The 16447-nt window shown below is 33.2% G+C and overlaps 1 protein-coding gene and 1 long non-coding RNA gene across 5 annotated transcripts in view; both read right to left on the bottom strand.

Annotated features, from left to right (window-relative positions):
• Positions 1-4674: 4674 nt before the first annotated feature.
• On the bottom strand, positions 4675-6788 carry LOC130811156 (uncharacterized). 3 transcript variants are annotated; one of them, XR_009041127.1, is made up of 5 exons: positions 6548-6788; positions 6289-6453; positions 5374-5443; positions 5175-5257; positions 4675-4961 (listed from the first exon to the last, which is right to left on the bottom strand). It is a non-coding gene; the product is annotated as an uncharacterized LOC130811156 (long non-coding RNA). The 3 variants fall into 3 exon arrangements; XR_009041128.1 differs by lacking the exon at positions 5175-5257; XR_009041126.1 differs by lacking the exons at positions 5175-5257; positions 5374-5443.
• A 2216-nt stretch (positions 6789-9004) lies between these two features.
• LOC130810569 (filament-like plant protein) overlaps positions 9005-16447 on the bottom strand; it is an 8620-nt gene continuing 1177 nt past the window's right edge. For both annotated transcript variants that reach the window (XM_057676676.1, XM_057676675.1), the window contains exons 3-5: positions 12475-12916; positions 10464-12049; positions 9005-9564 (exon numbers count right to left, since the gene is read on the bottom strand). In XM_057676676.1, coding sequence (XP_057532659.1) covers positions 9172-9564; positions 10464-12049; positions 12475-12916 — 2421 coding nt within the window. In that variant the 3' untranslated portion in view covers positions 9005-9171. The remainder of the gene's footprint in view (positions 9565-10463; positions 12050-12474; positions 12917-16447) is intronic.

Here is a 16447-nt window from a genome sequence, read left to right as displayed (position 1 = left end):
CGATTTTAACAACTTTGGGTGTAACGGTAAGAGGCGGGGAAATAGGTATGAGGTTACAAGTGATGTAGGGTTTATTGTTTATATGATGATTAATTGATTATATGAAGTTAACGCCTGCAAAAATATTTTTTCTATCCATATTTTGTTAGATAGTCAAAAACAGTCGTAGTCAGCAACATAATATTCCAAATAAGTCAGAGTCTAGAGCGCAAGTCAACTATCTAAAAACTAAATATTTCGTTAATAAATGTAACTTCTTTACATTAAACAAATTGGATTATGATGTGTAAATTTCCTATTAACTCTTATATATTATTATAAGCATTAAATAATAAATTTAGACTCGATCTATAAAATAGATATTTTTAAATAGAGTAAAACGCTTTGTCATTATACTATTATCGGTTGGTAAATGAAGTACTTTCTTCATTCCATATACTTGTTACATTCTTTTTATCTATTTCATAATACTTGCTAAATTATTATATATGTTATAAAATAACTTTTAAATTATCCTATTTATCTTCATTTTATTCGTACTCTATATCTCATTTGTCCTTACGATTTTGTCATTAATTAAGAAAAACAATAATATTTTCTGTCAATAAATCATTTTCATAATATGTGTGTCAATCCAAAATGTTACGTGCAAATCTTATGAAATGGGGATAGTATAAAATGTAGAATTATGAACACATATAAATGGAAATATGAAGTAATTATCAATTTGTCACCTACTTCCTCGTTCTGAAATATTTGCTACATTTTGTTTTGGGCACTATTCATCGTTCAAGCTTATTTTGTATATTGTGGCTAATATGTAAGTAAAAATATAGTCAAGTGGGATCTTGTTCTAATCGTCTAATCGTATACTTTCATAATATTAACTTTTTATAATTTTTAGAAGTGTGTCAGTCAACATATAAAATGAACAAAATAACACATTAGATTGCGTAAAAGTCAAATGTAGCAATTATAATGGAACGGATGAAGTACATGTAACATAAGTATGATCATTTGCAGAGCAATAATATTCGGGACAACAACCTATGAATGCAGTACAAGAATCCCCAGGAACTGCACAATTTTCTTCGCAACTGCTTTCCCGGCCATCATTTGCACTGAAATAAGTACAACGTATATTTGCTATCTAATGAATTAATTAAAGAAACAAACACTATAAAAGATTTATTTATTTTTAGATTATAGGATAAATTGATAGCGCTAGGTGAAATTTAATTTTAAAATTTAATTTAAAAAAGACAATGCTTACTCTAATTGAAATAAAACATAATTTTTCTAAAATATAATATAATTAATAAAATAAATATACAAAATGATCAAGTAAAAGTTTTATGTATTTGATAGCTTAATTAAGGTTTATTCTCTTGAAAATACTTATATATATTTATACTAGCTAGTTTAGGCTTCAATAAAATAGTTTATTTCTTCAACCACGTATTGCATATTTAGTCCCTTGCACCATCACATACTAATCTCCTTTTTTGCCTTTCAACGATTTTTTTTATCCAACTAATTTTGTATTGTTTTTGTTGCAATGGTATCTCCCTTTATCTTTCTATCTTATCCCTGAACTTATTTTGATCGTCATATCCGTTTATTTTATCTTCTCACAATAAATAAAAGAAAAAAAAGGCGACGGCACATGATCTCACCCTTTTATTGCTAAATTGAAAAAATCGGACCGAACAACGGCCAAGTGACGAAAAAATTGGACGAATCTAAATTTGTGGACATTAAAAGAAAAATGGACACTAGTGAATCGCCACAACCACTTGTGTATCGCCTTTAAACTTAATGCTGGGCGACAACACCAATTCGTCGTCAGCCCGTCGCCATTTTATTTTATTTTTTTTAGTCTTATTCTCCGACTTAAATTTTTAAACTAAATTTTGGTGTAATATGAAAAGGAGGGAGAGAGTGATACTTAGTCTCTGCTCGACCATAATATTAATTATTATAATAGTTAGTCACCAAATATATTCAGGCTGGACTGCCGGCTGTTTATCTTAGTCCTATCGTAGGAGACAATGCTAAGGAGTATTAGTATCAACGATGATTAATTAATGTAAGAGTTGACCCATTTAATTAAGATGTACGTACGTTTTGTTTAATTATTTGGGAAATATATAGGTAAATATCGGTTATTTAAGAAAGTAGTAAATTATGTTTATATGTCCTAATTTTATAGGAGGGGTTTTGAGAATTTGGTTTTTTTTTTTAATTTATTTATTTTAATAGTATATATTTTGTCTTTTTATGATTATTTACAAATAACCGTAATTTTTTAAGATTTTCTATAATTATTCGCAACATCGAGGAGAAAAATTTGAGGGGAGTACGTACTGTGGACTTAATTGTTTTTTAGTCTAATAATTGTGATATTATATCCTATAGATCATACTCAATACAAAGTTAAATTGTATTGATGTGATTAAAAGGTGACGTATTCAAAATACAAATAGTATAATAATTATGATTAAGAAAATGATGCAAAATGAAAGAACATACCCAGTGGCGGACGTACGTTAGAGCCTACGGGGTTACATTCCCTTAGGCGTTTTTTTAAAAAAAAAGTATAGTAGACTTTTCTATTGGTAAAAGTAAAATTAATGTTGAAGTCTTTTGATGATAAATACTCTCTCATTTTAGATATTTTGTCTTATTTATTTATTTTGTCTCATTTTTTTTATTAGGTCAGTTGATTTATTTTGTTTTATTTCCTTTTATGGTATGTCGTATTCAAAATTTTTAGCAAGTATGGATAAAATAGTTGTTAATTTTACAAACGAAACTCTACCAAAATTTCGTCCATTAGTTAGCGCTCCTAAGACGTTAAACTTAACCCTAGATCCGTCGCCGACCGTGCCTAAAATAAAATTTGATAAGATTGCAAGGGACGAAGAGAGTATTTTGATTTTTAAGCATATTTGGTGTTGATTGATTACTTCCCTTCCTCCCCTCAATTCTGCTATATATACTTTTTTAGTGTTTTCCACATGATTTGCTATATTATCTCTTTTGAATATGAATCTATTTATAATAGTTTACTAAAATCTGTAATTTTGTTAATATTGGCTTAAAAACTGTTAATAAATAAAAAGATTTATCCAATATTTTTTGAATATTAAACTAAGCAAGTCTCTTTCCATACCGTAAAAGTATTTATAACTCTCCTCTATAGTTATATATTTAGCCGTCACTCTCTATTTGTCTATTATTGGACCTTGTTTACTCAAAAACCAACTCCTTGTTCACCCTTTTTTTAACTGTAACTAATATAAATTCAATTAGATTTTAGTAAATAACAGTTACTTGTGAGGTAAATAAATCACTCTTATATGGCAGGATTTGACGGGGTGGGAGTTTTGTTATTTTAATTTATCTTATTTGGTTTTGTTTAGTTTATTATTATTATTTTTTTTGTCTTTTTATGATAATTTATAAATCACGGTGATTGATTAGGAATTTTTGATATAAAAACTCAAATTCCAATTCAATTAGAGATGGATAAGGGTTTATATTCTACTTGGGCTCATCTTTTCAAAACTCATTGTAGGGCGTATCGAATTCTTGATCAGATCATTCTGTCTTTCTCCACTGTTTTCGGGTCCGACAGCCACACCAATGATCAAGAAGAATGGGACTATGTTGATGCCCATGCTATTAAAATGTCCTAAATGCCAACTTAAAATAATATTATTATTTAATTGAAGTGTCTTTAATGCCAATTTAATATAACTAATGCCTATTTGAAGTTTAATAAATGCCAACTTTAGTTGCGGTTTTAATAATCGATAATCATATGACGAAATTTGATGAACAAAATATCATTGAACATGAGCATGAGAATACAGTTAATATCCTTAACGCCTATTTACATTGTACTTAATGCCTACTTATAATATCTTTAATGTCTACTTAGATTATACTTAATGTGTACTGACACGGTCCGACTCATTTTTCGAACAAGACTGCATCAAGAGCTTTATAGAGTGTTCAAGAAGCTTCTAGAACTCTCTTGTACACACTAAAATCACGTAGAGTATTGTACATACTTGTAGAATTATCTAAAAACTAATAGAAAGGACTAGGGTAGGAGATGTCATAGAATTCTCTAGAGACAACCATGTAGAGTAGCTTGTGGAAATCTCTAGAATTTTTTAGGGGCTTGGCTATCAGTATATATACCCCAAGCCCCCTCATTTGCAACTCACTCAAGTTGTGTACAAAGCATTCAAGCCTTTCTACAAAAACACTCTTCTTTAAGTATTCTCTTTAGCATCTTCAAGTTAAAGCCTCTAAGTTCTTCATACTTGGGCACATTTTCAAGGCTGAGCTAGTACAATTTTTAACCATTGACACTAGCGCCGCACGGTTTTTACTAAGTCAATAAGTGAGCCCGTGACACTACTCGCAATATCCTTTATGTCTACTTACAGTATCCTTATTGCCTACTTACAGTATCCTTAATGCTAATTGTCTATTTATAGTATTCTCAATGCTTACTTACAGTACTCTTAATACCTACTTTCAGTAACCTTAATGCCTGCTTATAGTAACCTTAACGCTACTTTACATATTTATTGTAACAACCCGACTTACTTTTAAACCAAGTAAGAGAATTCATCATGTATTCATAAGCCCAAAAAACAAAAAGTCAAATTCAACATGATGTCCTATAAAATCGGATCACAAAATATCCAAATCCTCATCTGTGACAGCTAGCCTCAATCTCAACAGCTATATAAGATCCAAACCAACAAAACATCAAAGTGTATGGGTACTCAAAACTACAAAGTCAATTATATTACACAATTCTACAACCAACTAATCTAACTCACGCAAGCGATCAAATCCCCAATCAAAGAGATCTGCTAGCGCTCTCTCATCACCTCTGATATCCCTTTGTTCCCGGCTGCTACCGATCTATAATCAATCTAAAAGATGGAAACAACAGGGAGTCAGTTGAAACTGAATGAGAAGTAACAATCCAAAACAACAAAACACATTATTTCAAAACATAGGGTTAAAAGCAACATCAGTTTCCTAGATCTATGTGCGCACAGAGAGTCTAGTTGAGAGGAACATCCATAGCTCTAAGGCTATGTCACTCTCGATTGAAGTTAGTCAGTATTTGAATGACAATTCACCTCAAAATAGAAAGGGAGGTTTTCCCTCTACTTCGTCAATGACCAGCTCGTGAGCCCGATCCATTGACCATATCAATATCAACCTAATCATTCATAACCAATTCAACATCAATAATCATCAATTCAAAACAATTTGATAAAGAAAACATTTTCAAAACAGTAGTTTGGCCAGACCCTTTAAGGGACTGCTACTACTAACCAAAGATGCTTTAAGGAGCTAAGTCCGTTTCTCCGCGATCACTAGAAAGGTTCCTCGATCACGTCGTCTCCTGAAGCATAACAAACATAACATCACAACAAAGCGTTCCATACTACAATCTAGATTTATTTAACTCATTGCATCTTCTCCCAGTCACCGCACCTTAACTAAGACTTTATTCTTAATATTCCAACAACTCATGCCATGAGGTCATTTCTAAGCAATTAAAAGAATCTAAAGTTGTTTACAGTCTCCTAGAGGATTCTCAATACTCATTATCTTCTTTATTCATCTAACTAACAAATATAACCATTTTAGTCCATCAAAATATTCGAAAAGACTACTACACATCCAAAATCACTAAGCTACTCAAATTTAGTTGTTAGAATTAGCTCTTACTACAATTACAATTCCACAATTAGGTTCATATCACCACTTTGACCCATATTTATCAATAACAATATTCAATCTCAATCCTCACTGCTACGTATAAACCATCAAGATTCTACGAATTCATTCCAACAATCATCATCTTTCCATTATATCCTAGGTTGTCCAATTTTTCATATTATAGACACAAGAATAAGTATTCTCTCTACGATCCTCAAGTTCACAAGTATCTAGTATTTCATCTAAGAGCATCAATTTATTCGATTATTTGCCATTATCATCACTTGCCATAAACTCCTAATTTCAAACAGTAATTCAACAACTCAATATCACATATCCAGCTACTAATCTCAATCAACAAGACTCATCTAATTAATTTATATGAATTTCTAAGATTCATTAAAATTTAGGGTTTAACACATGATATTAAGAATATGCTAATAGAGAATCATACCAAGCAAATAACCTTATATGAATGAGAATGAAATAATAAAGATTAGTAATCGAAAATCAGAGAGGATATACCTCTGTAGACAGCAGTAAGTAAATGGAAAAAGAACAGATTTTGAAATTTGGTTTTTCAACTTGAATCTTGATGCTTAAACAACAGGACCAAACCTCACTCACTTCTTCCCCATTTCGGCAGAATTCAGAGGCAAAGGGAGGAAGATTTCGGCTGCTACAACACTCCTTGTGGTTCGAATTCAAAGGTGAGTGAGAAATAAAGAGCAATTAGCCATAATTTATACAAACAACCAAGAATGTAGAAGAATTGATCATTTACCTTGAAAAATCACGAAAGAGAGGAAAATCAACTGATTTTTCGCAGCCCAAATCCTTCGAAGATCAGAGGAAGAAGAGGATTGAGGAGTAACGCGCGTTGTCTTCGATTATGCCGGTGAGAATGAGGAAGAAGGGAATGTCGGGTTTAGAGCTTTAAAACAAGGGAGAAGGAAAGGGGGTTTGGGTTTACTGGGTAATCAAAATGAGTGAGAAGAGGAAGAAGAAATATTGGGGTATTGTGGTTACTGGGTTCGAAGGGGGTTTGGGTATTTTAATTATTTTTTTTTATATATTATTATTATTATTATTATTATTAATAAAACTTAAACTTACTTGATTCATGGTAGGTTTTCTAATTGGTTTAAAGCCCAATATTCTTTTATTTGTTTTAAATTTCCGAATGTTACACTTATGATTCGAAAAAAAGAAATCAGCATAACTATATCATCATTTATATGTCGATTGTGTTCATTATATAATATAAAATGCTCAAATTCTTGCATTATTTCATCCATTTGATTTCAGTCTTGTGATTAATCGTAGTGAAATTTTATTCGCAGTTTTATTTTCTGTATTTCAAAGCAGAATTTAGGCATTTTTTTGAATTGGGTGAGGTATATATATATATGGCAGTTAGTTAAGAAAGCATTTCAACCTTTTTTCGTACTGGATTGGCCTCCTAAAAGGCATATTTTCAAAAAACGGTCTCTCTTGAAATCAGCTGTTAAAATAAAGATAATTAGATAGGAAACTAATGGAATTAAATTGTTACAAAGGTGAAAGAATTGGTTGTGAAGAGATGAAATAACTTCCTCATTTTAAGTATAGAATTATCTTATGGAAAGGTGGGGAAATACTTTTCCTCCAATATGATGGAAATCACTCTTCTTTTTCATTTATTTTTTAAAGTTTACTCTTATTTTCCCTCTTTCACAACTATCTCAATAAATTCATATGTATCTTTACTTACCTTTTATTAATTTGACTTTTTATCATCAAATATTTATACTTAATTTAAACATACCCCAAGAAAATAAAGTTATTCAAGTAGAAATTAAGTGAATATTTTTATTTGACGCCACTTCAATCCATCAACTATCTTCGCTTTTAGTATTCTTACCATAAATTAACTTTGATATTTTGCCTGATAATTTATTTCATCAAAATTAATCTTAATAGTTTAATCCTAATAAAATTCAATCCAAATATTTATTTTTCTGAATTTTCTCCAATTTACAAGTACTACAAAAATACAACTATTATTTTCAGAAATCTTTTTAATATCCAATAAATATAAGAGTTAACTAAAATTTCAAAGTGTACCAATTTATGCAAAGAAGACGAAAAATAGAGGTGGAGATGCCTAAATATGATTGACATAACTTGATTAATTGATTTATTTTAATAAGATTTGGACGACAAATAAGATGTCCAATGATTAGAGAAGAAACTCTAGTGCCCATTCATAAGATTAAAGAGATTTCTAAAATTGCTCTAACTCATGAGTCATATTATAAAGTGATGGGACAGATTGATAGAGATACATATGAAAAGATGTATTTCTATATCAGAGAACCAATTCGGATTTTTACTTGGAAGATTTACAATGAAAGTTATTTATCTTATGAGACAAATGATGAGATACCATATGGCTAGAAATAGAGATTTGGACATTGATTTTTTTTTTTTTGACTTGGAAAAAACATGCTACAAGATACCAAGAGAAATATATTAGTGGCCAATAATAACCAAGAGTATCACAAAATACATTGATATAGTGCAAAATATGTATTGAGTGGATGTTGAAGATATCATACAAATCAATTTTAAAAATTAAGCGGATGCCGAAGAAACCAAACAATATGTATTTTATAAAGGGTAAATGGTAAAAAATAAATTAATTGTTGCTTGATCCGCTGAAAATAAATTCACCTATTAATTACTTTTAAATAAATACACCTATTTAGTATAATTGTTGAATATGGACTCACCTATTAAGTATAATTGTTGAATATTAACCTACTTATCATTTATAACCATCTTTAAAATTTCTTTGTGATCAAATAATTAGGAATAAACAATAGTTGAATTTAGTTTTAACAATTATACTGAATAGCTAGGTTTATTTAAAAATAAGCAACAAGTGAGTTTTTTTTAACGCATCGAGCAAAAGTTGATTTATTTTTTACAATTTACCCTTTTAAAAATCAATTTTAAATCCCAAAACATAGATAATGAAGATAAAACTTTTTACACAAATTCTTAAATGACGATCTCATGGTGAAACTATCTATATTGAGCTGATTCATGTACATTTAATTTATTAAAATGATCACTTGCAAATTTAAAGTGATCAATTAAAATAATGGACTAATATATACGTCCATCTCATGATGAGACGATCTCATACAAGACGAACGCAACTTTTTATATCAATTTCCACCATCTACTATGGTTATAAGTTATAACTAATAATTCACTTGTATTATATGTCTAGCATCATGTTAAACTTTGTTCTCATTTTCAACTGTCACTTCCAAAACTATTTGCATAAACTACACTACCTATTCTCTCGAAGGCAGAATAACAAATCATGTTACATTTGTGCATTCAAAATTTCCCTAATTAACTTCTGCTAAGAGAAAAATAATGTGCAAATCCATTCCTATTTTTCTCAATACCCGGGTAATCTAAGAAGAAAGCAGACGAGGACGATGATGATGATGCTGGGGACCCTCTTGTATCCTGTCGATTGTGACCCGCAATTAGTATCATGTCTTCCTGAGCATTACCCAACGGTTCGTAGTCTTTCTCGGACAGATATGTACCATTTGAATGAAGCTTCCATGGCTCCTCATTAAGCCTAGCCATCAACGGTGTGGATTGGGTAAACCCCGGAATACTTGCAGTGTCGATAAGAAAATCTTCCAATGTTGCTAGAGACTTTAGCTGGCTTCCTAGAGATGCGATTGTTTGCTGACAATCAGCGAGTTTTGTAGCTGCGATGGCAAGATCTTCCTGCACAGTGTATCGAATTTTCGCTAGTAAAATGGAGTTTGAATGTTCACATAGCTAATTAAGTCTATAACATAGTCTTTAGTTGAATGAAAATACAGTTTTACGTCCCAAAGTAACCCAACTCGGATAATCAGTCCATCATTCCCAAAATGGAAACCTTGAATTCTTGTGCATGTGCGTGACGGGACCGAACAAAATCAAAACCAACCCAGAACCAACATGACAAATATATAGCATAGAATGAAACCTAACTCAGAAGAACACTTCAACAATACATTGGCCCAATGCCAATAAAGTGGATCTCATTTAGGCACGGTTAATAAACGTTGGATGTACGCAACCTAATCATTGTACAAAAAAGAAGGTTGCTTCTGATTAACCATTTATTGCAAAACACCATCTGCATCTTTATTTAAATAAAAAGTGCACCTGTATTAATCCAAAGCCAAAGAGCTTAAATTCTTTGGCTCCATAGGAAATTTCGACTATTTAAGAACACTTGATTGGAAAAATCACATTGACCAACCTGAAATCCCATAACCAGCACATTTGACAATTTAGAAGATAATCATTATGATGAATCTATTGAAAATACTTCACATGTGAGGAAGATCCAACATCGTTAAAATATTGGGTTGTGGACTTGCATATAATGCTTGGTGAGTAATCCTCCTAATACCAAATGGCTTTAGGAAAGAGTGAAACTCATCATGTGTTGTATGCACGTCAATGCTCATTACTCGTGAATTTGTGGGCCTGAGTCCAAACAGGTGCCCCGTGGAAAGTGGGCCCATGGGGTGATCATGTGACGAATTGTCATAGCCTAACAGAATCTATATGTCAAAAGTGATAACAAAACGGAGATATTATAAAATTGTCTTAGAAAAATGTCTACATACCTGCTTTATCTTCAACTCGTTATTAGAGTTCGCTCTTATCTGAGCATCAAGCTCAAGGGTCTTTCTCTCCAATTCATAATCCATTTCTTTAGTTTTAGTGGAAAGTTCCGCAACCAAAGCTTGTTCCTTCTGCACCTGCTCGGTCAACGATTCAATCTGAAAGGACCGTTTTTGAACTTCTTCTCGCATACTTTCAAGTTCGGCATTCAAGATTTTCTTCTCTTCATTAACATCTTGTAGCTCCTTCTCAAGCTCCTTGACCTTCACTACAGCCTGCTGCAGCTGAGCCTCTGACTTTTCCAAGCAATCCCGAGTTTCATCCAAAGCCAATTCCTTCATTTTGAGTTCATCACTCAACAATGCATTTTGCTGAATTTTCATTTCTTCTTCCTTCTTTTTAAGCTCGCTCGCTAATTCCTCACACCTTGCAGATTTTTCCCCGGATAATGCTTGTTCTCTTTCTACTTCAGCACGCAGAAAATTTATCTGAGACAACATCAAGTTAGTTTCCGTCTCATATTGTACGAACAGACTCTTGTAAAACTTCTCCCCTTCATTCGCCCCTTGTAGCTCTCTCTCGAATTGATCCAGCTTCATTTGGGTTTCTATTAACTGTACTTGTGATTCCTCCAAACAACTTCGAGCTTGCGCCAATGTCATTGACAATTCAGTCTTCTCGGCTTCCACTTTGCGTATAGTTTCCTCAAGTTCAGACGTTCGACACAACATTGATTGAAGCTCCATTCTTAACCTGTTTTCTACCTCATGTGCTGCCTTTTCAGGGCATTCAGCACAACTAACAGATTGAACCTGAGGACCGTTATCAGGCAAGGCAACAAGCCGCTCCATTTCTAGGAAATCGTCCATAAGATTGATGTCCGTAGAGGGTACATGATGGGTTTTTGCAACCATTTTCTCATGCTTGAACTGATCGAGCTCCGCCATTAAGGCTGAAGCCCATGAACCGTTTATCTTACGGCTATCACATTCCGAAACACTTACTACGTAACAACTATCTGATGGGTTGTCGCTTAGTGTATCGGCAAATGAGGCAGCAGCAGCATTGGACTTGCGCTCATCGCTCGATGAAGAAACTCGTGAAAGTGATTTTAGCTTTCTACACTCAGCCTCAAGCCTAGCCACCTTTTTTATGCTCTCTAAATGTTGCTTGCTAGCTGTTTCCGCAGCTTTAGTGCTCAGATCCCTCTCAATGGTCCGTACCTCGAGTTCTTCCGATAAATATTGAAACTCCTGTCTAAGTTCTATATTTTCTTTCTCTAACGAGTCAACTTTATGTTGGAGGTTAAGATCGGGAGTATTCATTCTCGAAGTCTCTATCGTAGCCTGAAGCTCAACAAACTGGTCCTCAAGCCTCGTTTTGACAATTTCCAATTCGGCAGTTTTCTCAGCCACGGCTTGATTTATTTTCCGTTCTTGCTCATCCTTTGCAAGTCTCAGCTGCCTGACACACTCTCTCAGAGCTTCATCGAGATGGCTTACCCGGCCTTCCAGGGTAGACCTCTTCTGCACTTCATCTTCAAGTTGTTGCTTCAGAACAGCTGCTTCATTTTCAGCTTTCTCCCATCCTGAGATCCAAAATTTGAAGTTACAGTGTGCCAAAAAAAGTAGTAGGGAATTATTTTTCCATTTTCCTTTCATACATATAAAAGCATTCATCATCATCGTCATCATCATCATCTAACCCAGTGTATCCCACTCATAGAAAATTATGATCAGAGTCTGGGGAGGGAAGAAAGGCGGCAACCCATACCCATATAAAAGCATTGTGGTTACACAATATCTCGAAGCAATAATTGATAGTTCAAAGTAGCGTAAACCTTGAAGAAGGATGGTCTCTCTAACTCCTAAAAGATGTTTTAAGCTTTCACGGAAAAATGATATAATAAATAGTTACAATAAGAACCCCAGGGATGGGAGAAGGAATCAAGGAACTAGTTTTGTCATCGTAAAACCGAAAGACAGTAATGACATTAAAATAATAATTAATTACCTGCGACAGCTTCCTCGGCAACTTTAGAATGTTGCTTGACAAGATCATCTTTAAGATTGACAGTCACAAGAGCAGCAGAGAGTTTTTCGGTCAAAAGCTTGAGACAATCATCATCGTCTTTATCATGGTTTACTTGAACTGCGTCTTTTACTCCTTGAGTTTCCTCCACGTTAATGAGAGACTTATTTTCAACTGGAAGGCAATCTTTTGATCTCTTCTCCAAAGTGGTATCTGATAGTCCTCGAGTATTTTCATTTACTGAAATTTTACACACATTTCCATTCAATGAGGTATTTTCTAAGACATCGATTCCCTGAACATCCGACGGGTTTCGAGGGCTATCTTCCCTCGAATCTGTTTCTTCTCTGTTGATTACACTTTCCACGGCTTCAGAATCTACCTCCTGTGACTGAATCATACTTGGCGATCCATCTAGAGTCTCCTGCTTGAGTGAGTAAAATTGAATTTGTTAGTAGTCTTTTAGTCGCATGGAGGGCGAAGTGGCCAATGCAGAACTCCAAGGACGAGCATATTCCAGATTCAATCAAATTGAAATTTTTAAAGTGCGCGAGTACAGAAATATTCAGAAGTCTAAAATCAGGGAGAAAAGGAAGGAATGAGGAGAATGATGCTTATTATATGTCTAACATAGTGCAAAAACAAGGCTACATTACTGTATCATAAAAATATAGAAGAAATTTTTAGTTTACCACAAAAAAAATGTAGTCCGCTTTGACGCAAAATCACTAATATTGACCGCAAAATCCATTTCATGACTGTATATGCGACCATGACCGAAACCAGATATTCGCACTATGATGTCTAGGCTCTAGCACATCCTTGTTGATATTGACTTTCATTTAAGGCAAAATAATATAGATCAGGATAAAATTAGCTTTATCAACCTGATGCAGAAAAAACCTACATTTGTTGGCATAAGATTTAGCTAGATTTAAGATGGCAAATATATAGGTTGACAGTGCACCTACTAGAGAATTAAAAAATTGTGTAATTTAAAGTCTAGAGCACGATCGTAGATGATTTTACGGGAGAGTAACTACTCCCTCAGTCTCTCAGCCGAACTCAGAGGCATGGACGGAGTATATAGTTTGCACTAAATCAGGACCCAGGACATGGAAGCAAATCAAGTTATTTTGCAGAGTGATAAAACTCAATTTACACTTTAATGATGTTTTCCAACAAAAAAATGTAAAAGGCCGGAGAACGCAAAATTTGTAGTCAACTACACAATATACCAAAAGATTGATCCGCCAACATAATTTATCTTAAAAGCATATTGTAGCTTGCAAAACAAAATCCTCCACGTCAAAAAATGTAAGTGCAACAGTGTAATAGATCGATAGAAAGACAAATTCCATAGAAGAAAATTAAAACAATTAAAAGAAGTGAAGGCAAGTTTCCTCAACTACCTTCAATAAACGCTGAACCAACTTCCAGCCGAAAATGATTAATAAATAGTATGCAAGAATATGGAAATCAGTCTAAATTAAATACAAAAGCAGGCTTCATTAGTTTCCTCAAAAATGTTAAATCATTTTAAAAAAAAAAGGATTATTGGATACATATAACCATCCTCTTTTGAAGTCAGGTTCGTTTTAATGGTGGTGTAATTGACAAGTAACAAAATCTTGAAAACTATGTATCTTATTGTGTCTTGAGATACATAACCTTGAATGCCCTTTTGGTGATATTCCTCCAAGCTGAGGATAGAAAAGTTCAATTGTAACTTCAACAATTAAAGAAGGGCTACCATTTTTCTAACCTAGCATTTATCCCCTTTGCGGCCTTATCAACCATAACTGTAACACCCTTGAATTTCCTCCAGTCCTTTACGGTTTTGGTTTCTTTAAGGGGTCGGAAATTCAGGGGTGTTACAATAACAATGTCTTAGTGCATGTTGTTTGCAGTTTACATTGTTCTACAAGATGAGATCGAAGGGGTAAATGCTAAGTAAAGATGGAGACAAGAGTTGGACTCATGAGGATTTAAATCAATTAAGAGTAAGAATGAGTACATGAAGTGTCACTTTAGCACAAATGAGATAAGTATAGACATTTAAGTTGGAAGAGACTATAAGTGGATATTTTAAATACTTAGGGTGCATATTCCAGAGTGATGAGAATATCCAACAAGAGTGACGAGGTAGCAAAAATGGTGAGCTATCAAGATATTATATGATCGAGGTATGCCTTAAAGCTATAGGACAAGTATTATTGAACAACCATTAGACCAATGCCACTATATGGATTAGAATATTAGACTTTTAGAAAAGATCAAAGTGGGAAGATAGAAGTAGTAGAAATGTGAATGCTTCATTGATGAGCGGGCATACTTTGAGGGATTGAATTCGAAACAAATATTTAAAAAAAGAGATTTAGAGTTGCGAATATGGAGGAAAGATGAAAGAGAATCGTTTAAGATGGGTCTGGCATGTGCAAAGATAGGGTTTTAGCCAACTAGTGAGGAAGATAGAAAGATGAAACTCAACGGACTTAAAAGTAAGGCAAGAACGACCGAAAAAGACATAGAGAGCAGCAGGGACATGAAAATTTAGATTTACAAGTTGAGATGGTAGAAAATTGAAATAAATGAAGAAGAATCTATGTGGACAACCACTGGAAATTATCGATTGGTTTATGTAGCTTACCCTAGTGTTGTGGGGTTAAAGCTTTGACATTGTTGTATTGTTGTGTACTAGACCTATGAGGTATGAATCATTTTACCATTTATCCATACTAATTAGATAGAAATGTACGAAAGAAAATGTGTTAAGTGCTTGTAATTTTACATACTTCTGTGTACTTAAAACTTTTCATATGCACCATCATTAGGGAAAGTAAAATTTAAGGATGAAGATAGTGAGCAGGTAGTTTTTTGCTAATTCTTATACATTGTCAGATATATGCATCGAATGATTATGATCTCATCATAGAAGTTCGGTTGTACAACATTAAAGGTGTGCTTTATCCATAAAACATAAGAAGATGAAATGTACGTCTTGATTCTCCAAACTATTAAAGCAAGAAATCAATGCTTTTTGTATTGTATTAATTTGAAATGGGTTTTCAATATCTTTCCAAACAATACCCAATTTTTGATTTCTCGAAATTCAAATGCACATTTCATATCAATTCTAATTAAATTCACAAATAGCCAAATCCTCTACGGCAAAGTGCATTTAACCAAGATTATTTCACATTGCAGAGTATTTACTTTCTATTGATGATAATCATAAACTTGAATAATTATAAACTACGACCAGCAAACAATTTTTAAAAATCTTTGAAATGCTAAGCTAAAGCTTTCACATAATTCCTCTTTTCACAAGAAAGTAGAGACCTACACTTTATAGGTAGCTTAACTGAGGGGCAAAGGATGGGAGTATGGGACCATTACAACCAAGATACATTGTATGAATTGCTAGTTTAAAGGATATAGATATAAGGTGCATTGTGCACTAAATGGCCACACATTCCTGACAATATCACCTCTTGGCTCCAATTAAACTTTTTAGTACAAATCCTCCTCATTTTTGAACTCCCAAACATTTTAAACACATTTTGAGATACAAACCGGTAATATTGAGGCCAATTTCATTTGGAGGAGATAGTATTCCTCTTGTAGATTTCATATAATGTGGGTGAGAACTACAGCTAGATCGTAGGCTTACTAAGAATGGTGTGCCATTACATAACTTAACTAAGCATCATGTCTAGTTTTTCCTGCTTTGAGGGAAGTGGTTTACAATGAGGTAAAATCTACAAATATATCAGTAAACAACAAGCAACAAGCATGTACTTTAATTACTTTACACTCAAGATGTTTGTACTTTGATGATCAAAAGACAAATGAGTAGTTCATTCATACTTTTTCACCAAATCACCATAGCTCTGGATCTCTAATTTGAGCCATTAAAATCCTTATCAGACCCATAAAGCCCTAATTTCAGTAC

This window comes from Amaranthus tricolor, chromosome 4, assembly GCF_026212465.1.
Source record: "Amaranthus tricolor cultivar Red isolate AtriRed21 chromosome 4, ASM2621246v1, whole genome shotgun sequence".
NCBI classification, from domain to species: domain Eukaryota; kingdom Viridiplantae; phylum Streptophyta; class Magnoliopsida; order Caryophyllales; family Amaranthaceae; genus Amaranthus; species Amaranthus tricolor.
This window is presented reverse-complemented; position numbering and strand designations above follow the sequence as displayed.